This window comes from Leiobunum rupestre, chromosome 9 (assembly GCF_980474605.1).
Source record: "Leiobunum rupestre chromosome 9, qqLeiRupe1.1.hap1, whole genome shotgun sequence".
In the NCBI taxonomy this organism is placed as follows: Eukaryota; Metazoa; Arthropoda; class Arachnida; order Opiliones; family Sclerosomatidae; genus Leiobunum; species Leiobunum rupestre.
In genome coordinates, this window is record NC_143392.1 from 26,851,301 (window position 1) to 26,873,216 (window position 21,916).

The 21,916-nt window shown below is 36.8% G+C and overlaps 1 protein-coding gene across 4 annotated transcripts in view; it reads right to left on the reverse strand.

Moving 5' to 3' along the window:
* Nucleotides 1-21,916, reverse strand: part of unc-5 (netrin receptor unc-5) — a 195,076-nt gene that overhangs the window by 52,238 nt on the left and 120,922 nt on the right. For 2 of the 4 annotated variants that reach the window (XM_090159043.1, XM_090159042.1), the window contains exons 3-4: nt 18,006-18,290; nt 6,175-6,342 (exon numbers count right to left, since the gene is read on the reverse strand). The exons of the other annotated variants lie outside the window; for them this stretch is intronic. In XM_090159043.1, coding sequence (XP_090015169.1) covers nt 6,175-6,342; nt 18,006-18,290 — 453 coding nt within the window. The remainder of the gene's footprint in view (nt 1-6,174; nt 6,343-18,005; nt 18,291-21,916) is intronic. 4 annotated transcript variants of the gene reach the window in all.

The window sequence follows — 21,916 nt, forward strand, 5'->3', positions numbered from 1 at the left end:
TTATTAAGGTGGCGATGGAAGTTAAGAATATTGGTCATATATTTTCTAACACGGTGCGTTAGTACCGTTTCGAACCGCTAAAAGGCGCTCTCAATGAGGGAGGAGTAGATAATTTCAAAATGCTGCCAAATTACTTTATAGAGGGACCAATGATGGGGTGGCAGAGTGGCTAGCACTTTTGCCTCGCAGCAAGAGGAGCCGGGTTCAATCCCAGCTTGTGGCACTGGGTGAAAACTCGGAACAACTCGTTATGCGTTGAGTTTGCATGTTATCTTCCCACTGTTTTAAGGGCCACATGAGTTAATGGCTTTAAAAGTGACTTAGGCCTAGGTTGTGCCTTGGGTGTTTATTATTACTTATTTCTATAAAATTGACAAAATTAACTTCTAGTTCCATATAAGAAGGGTTATTCATTGTATCCTAAGTATTATTATCCCGATAAGTACGACAAAACGATAAATAGGTTTGGATTTCACAGTGACGCAAATAACATCATATAGCGCCACCTAGTATCGCGATTTTCTACTCTTACTCCTTAACCATTTGCAGTTAAAACGCATTCAAAATGAAAATTAAAACTGACTTCGGAAAAATAATAATGCATTATTAATACGGAAGATCAAATTGGCTAAAAAAACCTGCGATTTCGTCTTCAGGCGTAATATTTTTCAAGTTTCAGATCTGAATTGGTTTGAATTTAGCTGACCAATAAAAAATTTTCAATTAAGCTAATACTTCTACTAATTTGTCAGTGTTTAAGAAAGGTGGTATTTAAATAAAATCACTTGGCTAAAGTTAAAAGTATCATTATTATGTTACTTAAGATTGTATAAAAATGCAAGTTGTTAACAAAACAATTTGAATTTGATAAAATATTCCCCAGATGTGTATTTATTATTTATAAACCACAAAAACCCTCTTCAGTCAGTAACGGCCCTAATACGGTCTTCAAACGAGGCTTAAAAATGCTTTATAATAAATAAACTTCGGTTTACTTAACCCAGTTTGATAAGCCTTGGTCGAAAAGAGTATTAGAATGCTTTTAAAACTTTCGAGGTTGTCATGTATTTTTTCGAAACGAATTCTGACCTCTAAGAAAAACAAATATAAATTGATATATTCCAGGCTGAATATTTTAAGGTTTATTTTAAGGGTACCAATATTATATTTCATTTTAACAATTTTACGGACCTTTCGCCATAGACCCTTCTATAAATTCCCTTGAGAGTGCTTTCCCCTTATTGAGTATGAAGTGACTACACTTTTCTTGAACCAGAGAGGTATTTTGTTAAACTTACTTACTTAAAACGGAGATATAAGTACGAAATATTACTCTTTTATCGGATACAATTTGAAACGACCCATTAGTTCACAGTGAAATAACGATATTGCATTGATTGTGTAAGCATTCCAATTATAATATGGCTATATTTAAAAATATACTCTCTTCGCGTAGGGTACCTTAGCTGTATTCTAAAAATATAACTTATGCCGGGCGGTTCAGAATATATTTCCCCGGATAGGGTCAAAATTTAGTAGAATCTTTAAACCAAATAATCATCGCAATAGATGGTTCTAAAAAATAAAATAAGTGAAAACAATGTTGCTCTAACGTCACAAGACACGGTTTTAATAGTATATTCTTCGCACGCGCCATTTGCACGAGCGCTAGAAAAACCTATATTTATCAAGCGACTGTAGCGCACCCGCTCGTAGACATTTAAAAGTAAGGGGCAACATATTCTACTTCTTACTTTTAATTTAATTAATTTGAAAGATACATCTATTGCTAGTAAATATTAAGTAATATACTATAGAGACAGATACTTCATGGTTTAAAATAAACTTTTATTAAAAAAGAATATTAGATATTTAGTCTTGGTAGGCCTAATTCAGTCTGATACCTTTACAGCGTATATACCTAAAATCAAACTTGGAAGTCGAGTGATTTGTTCTGTACGGGTAGATTTCCCGTTAATAACAGAATGGCACAAAAGGGGAGTGTACTCGGGTTTGAATGCCGATACAAATCGGGAACGTAGCCTTATCCGGCGTCCGAAACGTTGAGTCGCCGAACAATGGCTAATGTCGGGAGTAGCGTGGAACGGGGCTGAGCTCTCGAGTGTAGCGCGCGCCAGATCAATCTGGGAATCAGTGCGTGGCAAAGTCTCGAGTCTTTCAATTTTACGGCCAACATCTATCTTAGCAAACAACTGAAGGAGGTCTGAGAGACGGGAAGGGGAAGAGCGGACACAGAGAACGAAAGTGCAGAATTCTTCCAGCCGAATAAAAGTGGAAGAACCAGAGAAGATACAACCAGGGAGTGAGAGAGAGAGGAGATAGATATATACCTACGATTGCCAATAAAGTTTGCGATCTACGTAGGTAGCGCCCTCCTACTACATAGCCGCGCACACCACTTCATCTTAGTTTAGGGCAGCGGGTGCTAGGGGGCGCGACGTTCTATCCACCGCTTTGGCCGGAAGTTACAAAGTTACTGTCGCCGCTTCATCTAATGAAAATCACCGAGCCGTTATCCCGGAGCGCGTTCGCTCCCAACGCGTCGAGGCCCGTTCTCATTATCATCCCCTCGCGGTTTATATAACGGAATCACTCAACTATGTATTTCGCGCTAATTATAAAATATGCCGTCCAGGTGGTGGCGCTTATTGTTATATACTGCTGGGAATTTTTAAAAGGATGGAGTCGAACCGGTGACCGTTTGTTTTCCGCTTCAAGCACACTAACTTTCTTTATTTCTAAAGAATCCGAAACCAATAATATACTTTCTAAATAGTTTCGCAGAAGTATAATACCCTTTAAAAATTCCCATACTAACATAATGCACTCAAAATAGTCCAGCACAAACAATATGTTAGTATGGGAATATTTAGAGAGTATAATGTCCTCAAAATAGTCCAGCACAAACATTATACTCTCTAAATATTCCCATACTAACATAATGCCCTCAAAATACTCCAGCACAAACAATATGTTAGTATGGGAATATTTAGAGAGTATAATGTCCTCAAAATAGTGCAGCACAAACATTGTACTCTCTAAATATTCCCATACTAACATAATGTCCTCAATAAAATCCAGCACAAACATGATAAACTCTAAATATTCCCATACTAACATAATGCCTTCTTATTGTACGCGCACAAACATAAAGCCTCAAAATAGTCCAGCACAAACATATTTACCTCAAAATAGTCCCGCACAAACATAATTACCTCAAAAGTCCAGCACGAGCATAGTACCCACAAAATATTCCCACAATAACATAATACCCTCTAATTGTACGCGCAAAAGCAAAATTCCCTCAAAATAGTCCAGCACAAACTCTACCCAGCTTTGTAATTTCTAGCAACCTTTAACTTAATACAAAGTAAGCTTCTCGCTTTATTTAATTATAAAAGAGAGAGGTTAAGTAAAGCGATCTAGAAGTTCAAAGCCGGTTCATCGAAACCCTTTTATTTTCCAATATTTCGGTGTAACACCAAAACCTACACTTCAAATCACTCTATATTAATTGATCTATGGTTATAATTCCAAGGTTTTCTGACTAATCTAGCCTATTTTGAATATAGTTACTGTTATCTAGTGGAATTTATCGTACGGGCTAAATTTATAAATTGGACTAAAATGAGAAAAGATACGTTATCTTCACCCTTAACTCCGGTGTATTGCGGGTTGAACACTTCTACAGGCGATAGTAGACCAAAAATAGGTCAGATATTAAATTTATTATAATATGGTATTTTTAGCTGTACGAACGGACATAGATATCAATTATAAATACCCCCATAGTGTTCAACGTGTTTCCAAAAATTTTATAACGAATTAGTTTAATTTCATCATTAAGATCTTTTGAAACATAACAGACTTTTCTACCAAACGGTAACGATGGTAACGCAAATACACACACAGTAACCGTACATATTACATACACATGTCCAATATATTCTATAAATTAATCACGTCCTTTTGATAGTTAACGTAAAAATACGTCACTATTATAGGCATACGTATAACAAGATACAACGCTAGTGTATAAAGAAAAACATGTAGAATTGATGTGTCTTTTTCGGGTGATATCTGTTGTACACTGTTCCCTTTTTCGATCATTTCTTTTTGCTCCGATACGCGGAAGGAGAGAAAAAAAAAGAGGAAGCGAACACGAATAAGGCATCCGGAATAAATCTATTTTCATTTCCGCTCTGCCGTCGAATCAACAGCAAATTTCTCGCGTCCGTAAACAAGAATGATTCCAGGCCAGACTCGGCGGGAAAAATGGGGCGGAGGGGGTAGACAAGCCGCGAAAATGGCAAAAGGGAGAAGGGGTCTCGAGCCCCGTTCGGAGGAGTCTGTCTCTATCCAGCCGTGATAATACCGACAGTGGATTCCCTGGACGAATCAAACCCGAAAAACCCAACGCTGTTCCGCTCTATACAAGCGAGGCTTATTGAGGATGGCCTTCGACAGTCGCTTCTTAATCTTTGGGAAACCCTGGAACAAAATAGAAGCTTTTCCGTGTCTTCGAAACAAAACTGCCGATAGAATATGATTTAGTCCATCTTCCACTCGTTAGGGGTCGCTCCTAATCGAGTCGCGCACGGCATACGCGAAAAGTTTCGCCGTACAGGTAGATACTCCGCCCCCCCCCCCATTTCTTGTTCGGAAAGGGACTAACATCGATTTAGCCTCCTACCGTTACTGTTTGCGATAATGTAGGTAATTTGGGGACCCTCCCCGTCAACAAAATCTAAATCGCAGTCGTAATAATCCCAACTAAGTTCCCCGCTTCTAAATATCGGAAAAACATTACCCGAAGTTTGATGGTAAACAGGGAAAATCAGAGTTGTAAACATTCGGAAATATTATGTATTTGACGTTATTTTATCGTCAGCGGACTTTGGGAAATACGAAGTTTAGCAATTGGGCTGGTACTTTGTTTCAAAGTCTATAAACGTTTTTATTTGATTTTATAATATAGACTATTATGAAAGTAATTATTTAATAGAAAACGGTTATGAGTTTTTTTTAAATGCAATGAATGATATAGTTTTGGTAAAAGTAATGGGAAATTAACTGTTTTCAATTTAGATATTTTAAATTAGCTTTATGTCTTTTAAAAACAGTTATTAGTTTCTTAAATACAATGACTGACATGCTAAAAGTAATGAGAAATGAACAGTTTTTAATTTAGATATTTTAAGTTAGCTTCAAGTCTTTTAAGGACTACAGTATGTGATATCAGACATAAATAATAAACATCTTAGAGAAAAGTATCCACCCAAGCTATAAAAATGAAACAGGTACATTTGCAGGCTAATGACTTGTTTCTAATTTTCGCAGCAAACCACATCACGCTAGTATTACTGCGTTTAACGATGTAAAATTTAAACATTACACTGACGAGGAGACTACCCGAGGTGATAATCACCGATTTGGTTGAAACTAGGTGGTTATGTTATTATTTTTATCATGTTTTAGAAAAATCACTATACGATGCATTTCACACCGACCTTTTTCTCAAGAAACATTTTTATAAAATCAACGCGAAAGGTAAATGTTTTAAAGTGAATAACAATAGACAAGGTAAGACAGCACCAGAAAATGGCCAGAAAACGTCTAAGGGAAACGTGTGACAGGTGCAGGCTGTACACGCAAAGGTACAACAACACTCCTTCAAGTTGCCCGTACGCGTTTTCGGGCGCTGGCTTAACCTCTCTATTAACAGGTTGATGGATCCAGGATGACCAGGGAAAGGCTTATAAAATGTTATAGGAAAAATCGGAATTTTAGAGGCGAATTATAGGAAAATATAGGAATAGAAATAAGCGAATTATAGGAAAATATAGGAAACTAAATAGGAATAAGGTAATTACTGCATATCGGTATACTTTGACTCGAATCACATAATTTTTTGTACACTACTTTCTTGCATTATTGGATCACTTAGCGGATTTCAAGATTTTGTTCGAAAGTGGCAGTTTCTCCACTACATGTGCTATGACACGTACTTAGGAAAATTGGTGAAAATAAAGTAATTTTTAGGAAGGTATTAAAATATAGGAAATATAGTAAGTTTGGTCACCCTGTGGATCTTTCTCTCGAAAGAGTTATATTAAATACTTCTTTAAAAAAAAACATTTAAAGAAAACCTACCAGGACAAATGGTGGCACAATCAGTTTTTTGGACGGCATCACCCGGGCAGTGTTCACCTCCATTGAGCGGCGTTGGATGGGTGCATAATCTGGCCCTGGTTTGAACCCCTCGCCCACACCGGACGCTGCATTCTCCCCATTGTGACCACGTTGACCAGCCACCGTTCACTAAAAACCCAATGTCAACTATTTAAATGACCGTGTCTAAAATATTCCAACGTTGAAAGTGGCATATATACGCTACCTCATTGTGAAGAAACTTCGTACAAAAAAGTCGTAAAACGCGGGTACACGTAATTATACCTTAAGAATACACGGGACAAAAAATTTTAACAAAAACTTTCTACAACGTAAGTACTCGAGAGGTTGAAGAACGCTGGACCAAATAAAGAATTTAAGGACATCTTGACGAATAAAATAGGATGGCTAAAAAAATCAAGTTATTTTCTTTTGTTCCGAAGAGCGCGCGGGACTTTAGAAAACTTTCTTTTGATGTGTACGCGACATTGGTGGAACCAAATAGCCCTATTGACAACTGGCTGTCATAAAAAAGCGAATATAAAAGAGCTAAAAAAGTTCGCGTAATGTGGAGTACGCCCTCGGCAGTCGCTGCTTTTCTCAAAAGGGGAACAATGTGTTTTACGATCATTATTTAGCTCTTGAGTGTGTAGTGCTGCTTTATAAAAAAACTGTGGTCTTTGGATTAGTGAGGCCTTTTTTAGGATGGTTTTTTTCCCTAAGATGTCGGCGCGCTTTAATGGAAAGGTTTATTAATGGCGGTTACGTTGTCTGTCCGACTGTATCGGTTCAAATTACAACGCCGTATTACAGTCATCTGTTTCTTAAGTCGCGTTTTGGTCGGTTGCACGTGACGTGAAAGGAAAAAGGATGTCCGTTTGTGTATGGCTTTAAACAGATGAAACGTAACCAGAGGAAGTTACAATTCTGACCGCTAGATGACTCTGATACCAGTTAAATGGCTGTGTTCGTTTGACACATGGACAAGGATGTCCGTTTGGGTATGTCTTTCAACAGATGAAACGTAACCATAGAAACTTAAAATAATGACCGCTAGATGACTCTGATGCCAGTTAAATGGCTGTGTTCATTTCAGTAGCGTCGCTAAGGGTGGGCTGAAGTGGGCTTTAGCCCCCCTGCATTTCTGAGAGGGGCCACATATTTATATTAAAAGGGCCACATGTTTATAATAAAGAGGCCACTTATTTTAATTTAAGAATTTTCTTTATCTCTAGAAATTTGTTTTATTGCCAAGAAACGTTTTTATGGAAAATCTTTCAAAATCAATTCGTTTACTCAAAAAGATAGTAGGGAGTGGAAATTGAGAGAAAGTTGAAAAGAAAAGGGCTTAAGGGAATTTAAGGAAATATCCCAGGCATGCACGTGTCCCCTCCAGGTCGGATACAAGGTCAGTAGGGGGTTCAGAAAACGCGACGAGAGCCGCAACAATAAAACGACCTTGCTCTTCTCGCTTCCTGGAAAATCTGGGATTTTTTCGATTTCACCATTTTCGCGAAATATGGTCAATCCAAGGTTCCCACTAAGGGCAACAAAATTCTTAGGGGCCACAAAATAATTAGCCCACCTGTGAAAAAACCTCAGCGCCGCTACTGGTTCATTTGACATATGGACAAGGATGTCCGTTTGGGTATGGCTTTCAACAGATGAAACGTAGCCAGAGGAACTTAAAATAATGACCGCTAGATGACTCTGATGCCAGTTAAATGGCTGTGTTCATTTGACACATGGACAAGGATGTCCGTTTGGGTATGGCTTTCAACAGATGAAACGTAACCAGAGGAACTTAAAATAATGACCGCTAGATGACTCTGGTGCCAATTGAATGGGTGTGTTCATTTGACACATGGACAAGGATGTCCGTTTGGGTATGGCTTTCAACAGATGAAACGTAGCCAGAGGAACTTAAAATAATGACCGCTAGATGACTCTGGTGCCAATTGAATGGGTGTGTTCATTTGACACATGGACAAGGATGTCCGTTTGGGTATGGCTTTCAACAGATGAAACGTAGCCAGAGGAACTTAAAATAATGACCGCTAGATGACTCTGATGCCAGTTAAATGGCTGTGTTCATTTGACACATGGACAAGGATGTCCGTTTGGGTATGGCTTTCAACAGATGAAACGTAACCAGAGGAACTTAAAATAATGACCGCTAGATGACTATGATTCCAATTGAATGGGTGTGTTCATTAGACACATGGACAAAAAGTTTACTGCAAGCGCAGTTTTTACACGGCAGGCCTAAACAATAGAGTGCTTTCAATTCGAAACTGACGACGTCACCAATGTAATTTACCTATTTATAAAAAACGGTAACTGTCATGGCGGCCACTATTAACACTACAGCTGTGACGTTACAAGTTTTCAAAATCGTATAAGACGAGAGCACTCTATACACTCTTTTATATCCTTATTTGTGAGAGCTGCCATTTTATTACAGGTCTGATTTCAAATAGTGCATGCAAGGCCGCTTCACGCGACGTCTCGAGCTGATGAGCACGTGCTATTTTAAATTAGGCCTGTAATGAAATGGCCGACTTCGTAAAAGAGTGTATAAGAACTGCTGCTGTTAGTGAACCACTAACGCCTCAGCTTAGAAGGACTTGAAGAATTCCGTTACTATCGCAACGAAAGATGGCCAGAAAAATACTGCAGCTCATCCGAAATGAACTAAAATAAGATTTCCCGCCAGCCATAAAAATGCGTAATTTCTTGGTGCTGATTGGCAATTAGTACTTATTATCAGCTAGGCTAATACCCAAGGCACCACCTTAATATAATCGTCGTTTTGTCACGTGACAACTTGTTTATGCCATAAAGATCTTTTTTTTCGTCAATAGGTGCTGCCCTCTTTTGGAGTGAGAAAAATTCTTTGGTTTCCAAAGAGAAGAGAGAAGAGGAAGCATTTCCTTCCTCGGGATAAATCGAATGAAAGGCACTTTTATTTTACATCTAAATCCCCCGTAAGAGCCTTTGCGCTCCCATCGCGCCCTCTCCGCTCTGTGGTTAACTCTGAGGTTTCGGAGCCGCGAGCTCAAATGGGGGACGAAATATCGGGGATTCCACTACGTACAGATCGACTGTTCCCAAGTCTTTTACATCAATTTGACTAAATTCCCGTTAGCTTCACAGGGACTTTGAAGTTGGAAAGGCTCCGAAGTTTAAATTTTACTAGCACTAGCGACGTACAGTGGCGAAAAATGTTACAAACGGCTCATCTTTTGTCTAGTATTCCGATGTCTTTTACAGCAATTTCACTAAAGTCGCGTTAGCTTCACAGGGACTATGATTTTCTGAAGACTGAAGTTTAAAATTTTGCCAGCACTAGCGACGTACAGTGGCGAAAAGTATAACAAAAGGCTCATCTTTTGTCTAGTATACCAATATTTTTTACATCAATTCCACTAAATTGAGTTAGCTTCACAAGGGCTATAAATTTCTAAAGGCTCCGAAGTTTAAAATTTTGCCAGCACTAGAGACGTACAGCGGCGAAAAATGTTACAAACGGCTCATCTTTGTCTAGTATTCCGATGTCTTTTACATCAATTTGACTAAATTCCTGTTAGCTTCACAAGGACTATGAAATTGGAAAGGCTCCGTGGTTTAAATTTTTACCAGCACTAGCGACTTACAGCGGCGAAAAGTTTAACAAACGGCTCATCTTTTGTCTAGTATTCCGATGTATTTTACACCAATTTCACAGTTACTATGAAGTTTGAAAGCTTACGTTGTTTAAATTTTTGCCAACACTAGAGACGTCCAACGGCTAAAATTGTAACGTCTGCTCGCACTATTCGTTTTAAAAATCTACATAATCGAAGCACTCCAGAGTTCTGTTAGAGCAAATTTTTATCCAATGAGAATCGTAATGGTATTATCAGAGCACGGTTTATATATTTACACAGGTTAAACTACTTGTACCTTCATACGTGCTAGCGTTTTGAGTCTCTTAAGTTCTTCTGACCGGCAACCCTGTTTTCTACTATGCTACTGGTACGCCCTCTAATGTATATAAACAGTACTAATTAATTTATTATAAATTAAATTTTTATAAATTTTAATTATAAATACACTAATGAGCTACCGTATTTATAATTTGATAATATGTATTTTAAAATTTATTAATTATCTACGATACTTTTAAATTTAAAATATAGGTGGCGCTCCATTTTTAAATATAAATATAATTTTTACAAAAGTTGATTATAGTTCAGAAACTTTACACAAGCCGGCGCTGTAGGCGCGAAGTAGAATTTTTATAATTCTCTAAACGCGGGAGTAGCTCATAAGCGTCCATCTCTGAGCCGAAGTAGTCTAACCTGTGTAAATATATAAACTGTGACCATAGTATTTGGTTAATATATTAAATAGTTTACGAATTATTACCAGTAAGAGCTTCGAAGGTTCTTATTAAATAAATATTTAGTTTATACACTGAATATTTTACGATGCTACCATGGACCAATAATCTAAGGGGACTCACTGTTCCCGATATTTTGATCGGAAGGCTTACTGAGGTACACCAGCCACTTTGAAGTGCCTCAAGAATTCGGTTCAACTATCAATTCGAGAGGCTTAGTCGGGGCTTAGGAGACAGTACGTGCGAGAAAGTTAGGTTAGGCTTAGTACATTAATTTTTTTAAGATTAGAAATGAAAAGGATTCTAGTTAATTTTATTATAAAAACAATGGTTAATTACCATTACTTAAACTTTTAAATAACCAATTTCCAAAATAAAAGGTCTAAAATTTGCTAAGCGTCATCATTTAACCGACAACAACGGCGCCATTTTATGGCATTTTCTCGAAATTGAACGGATCGCTCCAGCTTCTCTACGAAACTACGTCGGAAATCGACTTCAGCGACGCCAAGTTTGTCCACATGGAACTAAAATAACCGTGATTTACCTATTCCCAGTATTAACGCGTGCTTTTTAAAGCCTGAACAGTGAGTCCCCTTAGATTCTTAGTCAATGAATATAAGTGGTCTGAGATCAGAAAATAATACGGAGTTAAATAGTAATAGTAAAATTTTATAAATGTAGATGGCACTATTGTGTACGCACGAGATCTATTGTATATACTGATCTTCGGAAAAGTGTGATTTTGGAAAATGGCGCTATTGCAATGTTACTGGTTAATATATTGCAACCATAAGGAGGGGTTCCAATAAGGTACTATAGTCAAGAGGCGTTTGTAAGCATCGTACCACCCCACCAGCTGGTTCTCCAAAAGCCAGGTAAGTCTAGCGGACGCAGACAAAACCTCGATGTTTTCTTAGAAAATTGGGGCAATAGAGCTTTGAAAGGAGTGAATGAAGACCCTATTTTTCGGTAAGATGGCCAATTGTGGAAAGGTATTTCCAGGGTTTTGATAGTTCTTTGTATACCTCGCACGTGGTAGATCGATAGACTCCGGCTCTATCACATTTTTTGGGGATTCATTTTCATGGAAATGTCTTTCGAGTTTGAAAATAGGCCAGATTTCCCACGAGTTTTCGAGATGAATGGGATTTCAGAAAATCCTATTACGTTCAGGTAATCATTTCGGAAATAATGGATTTAAAAACCCTTTAGACCACCAGCAGACATTCGCAAGAAAAACTTGGACGTTTTTCTCTTACGCATTTCGTAAATTCCGTAAAATATATATTTAAAATGAGCTAAAAGAGTACACTACGCCTTTAAGCCGTATAGCGCCATCTAGCTGTCAAGGTGTCATTTAAAGGTTGAACACTCAACTCGAAAATGAAACCCCGCTGTCAAAACCAGGGGTTAACAGTACAAATGTTTTATGTAAATTATTATACTTTAAATCAGATATTAACGGTACTTTAAAGGTTTTACATATACGATGTATCTGAATTAGTCTTAAGTTTTACAATTAGTTATTTTGACAAAAGATTTATGAATTTGCATAATTGACATCTCGAGATCGCATCCATTCGGAAAAACCTTTAGTGCACTTTCCTAGTTTATTTCTTCCATGAATTTACTCAATTCGCCACTTCAGTATTTATTGTGGCGCCATCAGCGGCCGCGGATTGGCAGCAGATATTATTTAATTTTCGTAGCAAAAGGAGACACGGAAATAACATACTAAGTATTTATCTTTTTTAGTATTATTTAGTCACTGTCCTGAAGAGTGGTATTGCCATGGGATAAGGTACCACGAGTCGACAGGAAATACCACGTATCCTGTGTCAAACCGGAAATATGGGGCAAACCTATATCGATGCCCCAGTAAAATTGCTATACAGGGTGTTTCAAAAGGTTATGCAAACATTTGAAGGAGTTGTAGTGGGTGAGTTGAGAAGTATGCCTGTTTTTCCCCATTTTCCTACGATGAGTTAAAAGAGCGCCAGAGAGCTTCAAAGTGTGGCCTACTAGCCCCTGGAAGTAGGCGGCAACAAGTGCCAAACGAAGCAGCAGGGAAACGCGAACATTAAGGTTTGGGTTCGTGTAATAGGTAAAAAAAGAATTTGTAAACAAATCGAGGTAGCCATTGTAAAAAAGCAAATTTAAACCGTATTTAAAGTCCCTGCTGCTTGGTTTTGCGCTTGTTGCAACCTACTTCCAGGGTCTAGTAGGCCGCACTTTGAAGCTCTCTGGCGCTCTTTTAACTCATCGTAGGAAAATGGGAAAAAACAGGTATACTTCTCAACTCACCCCCTTCAACTCCTTCAAATTTTTTGAAACATCCTGTATATAACTTGGTAATTTGCAATTTAGGTTTGGTAAACGCCAGATTACCTAATAATATGAAATTGTATTTGAGGTTCGAATCCTTTTGGGTACTAAGGCGTGATGGAAAAAGCCAAAACCCGCTGTTGTGGCGTAACGTAAGTTAAAATATAATTTCGAGGACAGGTTTGACAAGTCGTAAGAAATTACTTTTAAAACACGCTCGTCGTTAAAAATAAACGTGGAAAGTCCCTAGAGTGACAATTTCTCTCATTGATGAAAAGCGAAGGCGAAGACACTCTCAATGACACCCCCGAAGGCGACTTAAACCGCCGTCTGGCGTCCGCTCTATGCACTCTGCTGGAAAACTGACGGGGATGGGCGCGGTCTCGCGGCAAAAACAGTATAAACGCCAAAAGTGAAAATTCAGATTTTAGAGCTTTTTTGGTTATTTATTTGCCTTACCTATTAATCCTAGCAAGGTAATAATTATTTAAAGAAATAAATTAACGATATTAAAGATTATGTACCTTAATTTCTTAATTTGTTTTAGCATGGATAATTCAAATAAAATAGTCTGGTAAGACCATAAGTGTATAAATTTATCTTAGTGTGACCCTTCTTATTCTACACATGCAAAAACATTTCTGAGAGCCATACACAAGACAGGCTGCATTATGGGCTTCGTCACACGTAGCCTTTGACAGTGCCTCGCTAGGGGGATATTTTATACTAGTGATTATAAAGTGACAAAATTATAGAATAATATCATAGACTTATGGTAAAACGTCGTAAATGGAAATGATAAAACTTCAATATTTGAAAAGAGACAATAAATAATGGATTGTCACAAAATAATATTTACATTGAAAAACAGCGTTCTTAAGAGGTTTTACTATTCTTATTATAAACGCTCATGGTATTTCGTTTACATATTTGACATTTTTAAGTAAAAAATAAGAGTGTTTTGAAAATATTAGTAAATAATTTATATTTAGCTGATAAATGTTTGAGTCGATATTTGTAAAAAAAGGTGTAAAAGTCATCATAAATTTTAAATGAACTACTAACTCGAAATTTTCAAAAATGGCGTTTACAAGTTTATGCCAACGAACGGCGTTGATGTCCCGACCATCTCGCGGAGATTTAAAAAGAATCCCAAAACTGTGTCAGTTTTTCGAGTACGGCTTGTCGAACAAGAGTAATTTATCGAAGGAACCCTCTAAGCCCGCTCGCCTCGGATCGAGACGTTTACGTCATTTCGGAGACAGTCACGGCTCCCCCTAGTGGTGGCAGCGAGAGTCTGAAACGGAGAACTGAATTCTAAATATAATGATGGTGAAAAAGCTAAACAGCGCTGGAAACGGAGCGTTGCCTCTCCTAGGAAAACAAACAACGCCCTCTGTGGAGATCTCTTTCTTATTAAAATGTCTGTTCTTTTCGTTAGAACGCTCCTAACTGCTTGGGCTTTTGCGAAGGGGCGATGGATAAGTGGACATGGCGTTATTGACAGATTATGTCACTTAGTAACGAGAAATAACCATCAGTTCTATGAGCTGTCGCTGTAACTGTCATGGGGTTAAAGTTTTTCATCCTTGTTGGTTGCTTCTTCATAATCAGATGTTTATATTTAGACTCTTAAGAAGAACAATAACACTTCACTTCTCTAGCTCTAAGTTCTTTTGAGTTGACAATTGATAGTGAACGAATGTTCTCATTATTCAAACCAATGATAAACCACAGTGAAAAGTAAAAACCAATATTCTCTAAATTCAGTTGAAACGTAAATACCAATCTTCTCTAAATTCAGATGAAACGTAAACACCAATCTTCTCTAAATTCAGCTGAAATGTGAAGACCAATCTTCTCTAAATTCAGCTGAAATGTGAAGACCAATCTTCTCTAAATTCAGCTGAAACGTAAACATCAATCTTCTCTAAATTCAGTTGAAACGTAAACACCAATCTTCTCTAAATTCAGCTGAAATGTGAAGACCAATCTTCTCTAAATTCAGTTGAAATGTGAAGACCAATCTTCTCTAAATTCAGCTGAGACGCGAACAGCAGTCTTCTCTAAATTCAGTAGAAAAGTGACCACCAATCTTCTCTAAAACCAGCTGAAATGTGAAGACCAATCTTCTCTAAATTCAGTTGAAACGTAAACACCAATCTTCTCTAAATTCAGCTGAAATGTGAAGACCAATCTTCTCTAAATTCAGCTGAAATGTGAAGACCAATCTTCTCTAAATTCAGCTGAAACGCGAACAGCAGTCTTCTCTAAATTCAGTAGAAAAGTGACAACCAATCTTCTCTAAAACCAGCTGAATTATGAAGACCAATCTTCTCTAAATTCAGCTGAGACGCGAACAGCAGTCTTCTCTAAATTCAGTAGAAAAGTGACCACCAATCTTCTCTAAAACCAGCTGAAATGTGAAGACCAATCTTCTCTAAATTCAGTTGAAACGTAAACACCAATATTCTCTAAATTCAGCTGAAATGTGAAGACCAATCTTCTCTAAATTCAGCTGAGACGCGAACAGCAGTCTTCTCTGAATTCAGTAGAAAAGTGACCACCAATCTTCTCTAAAACCAGCTGAAATGTGAAGACCAATATTCTCTAAATTCAGCTGAAACGCGAACAGCAATCTTCACTAAATTCATCTGAAAAGTAACCACCAATCTTCTCTAAAATCAGCTGAAATGTGAAGACAAATCTTCTGTAAATTCAGCTGAAAAGTGAACACCAATCTTATCTAATTTCAGCTGAAACGTGAACACCAATCGTCTCTAAATTCCGCTGAAACGTGAACACCAGTCTCCTCTAATTTCAGCGGAAACGTGAACAGAAATCTTCTCTAATTAATCGGAAATTTGACCACCAGCCTTCTCTAAATTCAGCTGAGACGTGAACACCAACCTTCTCTAAATTAAATTGAAATCCTAAATACCAATCTTCTCCAAGTTCAGCTCAAAATTATAACACGATTACAGTAACTTTCTCTAACAGTCTAAAATTAAACATAAAGTTTTTCTAAATTCACTTTAAACGCTAATACCTTTCTGGAAATTGAACTAAGATCACATCAATATTATGGTAAATAAATTGAAATTTAACTAAAATTGTACTAAAATTTCAAATTCCTTTAATAAACTTAATTTTAATATTCCCATAAATTTTACCTTAAAATAAACTCAAAGAATATAATAATAAAGCTTTGTCTTGGGACGTAAGAGTAAAATATAATATTTTTACCTTTTAAAAAGTTTATTACGAAAACCTCTAAAAGACAGAAATCCTAGGATGAATCCTACCTAACCAGCACACGATAGCATCTACCCTTAATCCTAGAGCTCTCCAAGCATTTCGAATCAATTTATTTTGGGGTCTATTCCAAATTCTTGGTCGAAAGTTGAATGAATGGAAAGCAAACAAGTGAGCAAGAATGGTTCGTTTAACTTCGAAATTTCGTTCTTAAAAGTGGAGCCGTATAGGTATATTCAGAAGCGGAAATGACTTTTCCTTCTGCAAAGTTACGGAAAAGCTATCAAGGATGGCGTATAGCCCATGAATGGAGAAGCAAAATCTATTCATCGCGGTCAAGTGCATGCGGGAAACTAATAAAAGTTCCTCCGGGGATTCGGCTATCGGAGTTCGACGGGCTGCTGGCTCGAAGGGCCACTAATGATATCAAAGTTTGCGAGGGAGCCATCGACGTTGCCAATAGGCTGTTGAGGTTTCCTCTCTCTTCTATTCCGCGGGAATGGCCAGAATGACTTTCGCGCGCGCCTGTTTGCTGATAGAATGACCACCAGGAATCCCGCAAGATTTTCGTTCCGTTTTATTTTTACTATTATTTCGTTTTCGCCCAAGATTGGAGCGAATAAACGAACGTGAGGGACCGAAAAGAAAGTTTTCGAAAAGCGCAAGGAAAATAAAATCAAATTGCTCTTTCGAACGGTTCCAAAATTATCGAACGTATATATGCCACTTTTTTCAAACGGTTGGTCGAATTGGATAATTTAGATAAATAATACCAAAAAGAAAATATATGGATAAATGTTTTCAAATTAAATTGGAAAATGTATTGACGCCACGCTCAATTTCAAAGTCAATTATGAAAATATTCGGTTATTATATTTTTACATTACCTTCTTTACGTTATTTCCAAGTTTTGTAATTTATATGTATAAATGAAGTTGAAAACTAACCCTATTTGGATTTGGTTTAAATTTCAATAATTATTTTTAAATTTAAAGGCAATTAATGTTACAAATCAAAAAACAGTCTGTTAGCACTCACTATGGCTTACTTTTAACGTAATTAGACCAGCTATCCCTAATGTTTGATGAATCTCGTTGAAGAAATGTGTAATTAGGTCATCTATTATAAATGTATAATGTTTTAAAAGTCATTTTACTTTTTCAATAAATGCAAATAAATTTAAATAAACGAGAAAGATTTTTTAACTCCAGCTATGCGATAGATGGCGCTACACAACACTAGGAGGCTTTGCCGCTTCTATTCAATAATGGCGCGCGACGCATTCTCGGTGGTACGTAATTGACAGTACGTCACAATGATCATGCGTCGCGTGGCGTTATTGAATAGAAGCGGGAAAACTCCCCTAGTGATGTGTAGCGCCATCTTTCTCTTAGCTGGAGCACAGACCAACTACCCCAAGAGGGACATGTATCGCTGGTTAAATTTTTTTGTGTCAAATGTGATGCGGATTTTTTAAGAGCGCGGCATCTCACGGCAAGTAGAGGTAGTTTTTAAGCGCGATAATAAAAATGTATGATAAAAGCACGACTTTTTATTTTAATTTCGTAAACAAATCCGCATCACTTTTGAGACACTTTCTTTACGAGGTTGATGCGAGTCCTTCTTGGGGTAGGTGGTCTGTGGTTGAAGTTAAAAAAAACTTTCTACATGAGGGGACAGTTCAATATTTCTTCAATAAAGGTTTTCTAATTAATTCATTAAAACAAATTCTGATAGAAGCAGCGTGGCGTCAATTGATAACCAAAGAATAAACAATAATAAATGAAAAAATAGAAAAACAAAATAAAATAAAATGAAAAAGAACAAAATGTTTGTTGAAACATACCATAAACGGTAAGAGTGGCGATTTCGCTGTATCTCTGTCCCGCGATATTTCTGGCCGTGCAAGTATAGTTGCCCATATCGGCCATCCGGGCTTGGCTAATGAGCAGACTGCCTTCGCTGGAGATAATGAAGTTGGGGTCCTTGGTGACGTCGATGGGTTCGCCGAACTTCAACCAGAAGACTTCCGGGGTGGGGAGACCCTCCGGGGCTAGGCACGCCAGCGAAATCTGGCCCTCGATCTCCACCGAGGTGCTTATGGGCTGGTTGGCGAAATGCTTCTTCAGGTCTACACGAACGCAGCACAAAACCACGACAAACGGGAAAACAAAGAGAAGGAAACTCTCTCAATGCCATGAAGCTGCACGCTTTCCAACTTATACACTTATTCGTTATTTATACTCTTGGAAACACTCACACCGTAGAAAAAACCCCAATGGAAAATTAGTTTGCTAATAGGAAGCCACGTTAGTTTGTTAAGACAGTTAGACAGTTAGGCAACTAAGACGGACCTTATAGTAAACGTAAAAGTGTCTCTAACCGTCGTGTTGCTGTTTAACACGATAGCTTACAATCTACGCGAGTACTATCGCTGTACTATCGCTGATTTTTTGCGTTTTGGTTGTTCATCTTTGTTCATCTACATTTCACATGCTAAATAATAAATAACAACGACTGAAAACTTTGAAAATTTTCTGCATTATTTTTATTCATAAAGTAATAATAATCAGCTAGGCTAATACCACTTTAGGCCCAAGTCATCTAGCGGGTTACAATGCGTAGGAGGGTGGTGGCAAGCTCTTCATGCCACGCGAGCCAACCGCTCCCTACACTAACTAAGTTTTATTTATAAATGTGTAACTTGTACGACTGTTGTAAACAAAACAAAAATTTAGCATAAGCCAAAGCAGCATTATCAGTGACGTAACAAAAGCTGCTTTGTTCTGGGAAACAGTTAGTTGCGGTTTGGATTCAGTCAACCAAATTCAGAGCTCTGTTAACGCGTGTTTGAAGTATTTATTTATACCTACTAGCACAAACTTATGATATATACATTTATCTTAGCAGTATTAGTCAGGTAGCAGCTGTTAAGTACTTTGGAAATTTTGCCAAGTACGATTTTTCAAATGAAATAGTCTAAACACATGTTAAACTAAATATTTGGCCTTGTCTTAAAAAATTCTTTGGCCTCTTTCAATTAGTTTTAATCATTTAAAATATCGCAAATATTTCGAAATTTGTTGCCGAGTTTCGGTGTTACTTAGAGCCCGTAGCCTAATATTTAATAAGTTTTATCGAAATCGCTAAGACGCACTGTACGTCCGCAACATTGTTTTAGATTATTATAAAACTGATATGATTTAAATATTATTAATTATTAAAATATCAAACACAAATGTGAACATTGAAATAATTAAGATATTTATTTTTTACAATATTTCGCTTTTAATGTTTAACCGACTAAGTTTACATAGTATCATCTGTCGACATTTCAATGTCTCTTTTGTTTTGACAATTATCCCTACAACTACATAGGTCAGTGCATTCAAGATTGTTTTTGCAACACCCACACGATCGGTTTTTACATCCCTTTGTGCAATTACATTTTCGAAGCTCTAAAAGAGCTTCTGGTGCGGGAGGCAGGTTGCATTGTTTTCTAATTTTAGTTCCCGCATGTTTAAATAAACTTTAAAAAGTGGTTTTTATCTTTTTCTAAAATTATATTTTTTAAATTATCTTAATTATTTTAATGTTCATATTTGTGTTTGATATTTAATTAATTAATATTTAAATCATAAGTTTTTTTAATAATCTAAAACAATGTTGTTGACATATGGGGCTTTCTTTGTGAATGATAAAACATATTAAATATTAGACTACTGGTGCTAAGTAACACCAAAACCCGGCAACATTTTTCGAAAGTTTTGCGATTTTTTAAATGATTAAAACTAATTGAAAGAAGTTAAAGATTTTTTTAAGACAAGGCCATATATTTAGTTTAACATGTGTTTGAACTATTTCAATTGAAAAATCGAACTTGGCAAATTTTCCAAAGTAGTTGAATTATTTTTACACACACAACCTGACTATTTGAGAATTATTTACTATTTTTCTTCCCCAAAATATTTGAGAATTATTTACTATTTTTCTTCCCCAAAATATTTGAGAATTATTTACTATTTTTCTTCCCCAAAACATTTGAGAATTATTTACTATTTAACTTCCCCAAAATTTTTTAGTATTATTTACTATTTTTCTTCCCCCAAAATTTTCTAGTATTATTTACTATTTTTCTTCCCCAAAATATTTGAGTATTATTTACTACCTTTCTTCCACAAAGTATTCTTAGATTGCAGCGAGATCCCGATATAATAAAATACCGTTAGCAGTACAGGGAGCTTGATACTTATCGTGTAAGCTTAGCATGATATAATATACTTCTGATACTAACACCTGTTTAACTATTAATCTTTGTGTTTAAAACATTCTCAATCTATTCATTTAAATCAGAAGAGCCATCGAGTGTAATAATGTGAAATAGTGTGCCGACATATGTCCGTGTAGTTGTAGGTTTATCACGGCAGGATATCGCCCCTAACTAAAACGCACCACCAGATGGCGCTGTTAATAAGACCTGGCTGGCGAGAGAGTATTACGTGACCGCGATGTCGGGGGGGTTGAGATAAACGAGCGATTCTAATTAACAGAGAAGATTTCCATTCAAAAGGAAACCGAGAAGCGCGGCTTTAAATTAGCTGGAACATCTTTCGGTGCCGCTCGCGTTCTCCGACTCAGCTTCCTTTTGTGGACATCACACGCGTCAATAAATAACGCGCGTGTCAAGCGGATAGTCGGCGCAAATTTGCAGGCCTCATTCCGACGAAAAAAGAGTGCCACCAATAAACGTGACAATGACCCGCTGGTTGCTTCCCTTCCAGTTGCGCGGGCTTCGGATAGTATGAATATAAATGCTCTATTATCAACAACCCGGCTGACACGGAAGCCGCGACTTCTAACTCTTCCACCAGTTTTTTGCCCCGTCAACTCCTAGCCAATCCGGACAAACACTTTGCAAAGACCGTATAGCGCTATTTCAGTACGTTTTTCAAACTAGAGCTCGGGGAAATGAATAAATTAACCACCTAAATTAATTATGAAAAACGATTAACTGTTTATTTATGGATATTATTCTCGACTATTATATACAACAAATAAGATTTTATTCGAATAATTTACGGATATGGATATAAAAGAAATGAACGGAAAATTTATTATCCGAACACAGAGCTTTTTCTAACAGTACTATTCTTTCCTTTTAAAATTTCGGCTTATGTTCAGATTATTTTGATTTGTATTTTCGTAATCACCACTGCCAGACAGGACTTGGATTTTTTGGATAAATTTCAGGTAAACTACGCGAGGAAAGTATATTTCAAATTAAAGTAATATTAAAAAAAAATTGAAAAATGAATTAGAAATATGGAAAATTTAAAATACTATTTATTTCAAATATAATATTCTGCATTTTTTATTCCAAAACGAAACTAAAACTTAACGAAATAATGAGGGCTAGATTTTGCACGTGAAAATACGCCGCCATGTTAGGGTATAAAATCAGGTAAATAAGCCTGCTATACCTCACAGTGTAAAGATACTGTCACGCGCAATAACGTAATTTTGAAATCGGTCAATTTGAGAATTTTCGAAGTAATGAGGGTTAGATATAAGCAATTTGTGCAGTTTTTTTAGATTATAACCGTTTTAAACCATGTACTAATTTTTTTTAATTTTTTAAAAAGCTGGTTTTTTCCAACCCTGAATATTAAATATTAAATATTTACACAATCAATAGATATGGTTATTTCGCTGCATTCAATGGTTTGTTTAAAAACATTTACCGATAAATGTAAGGTT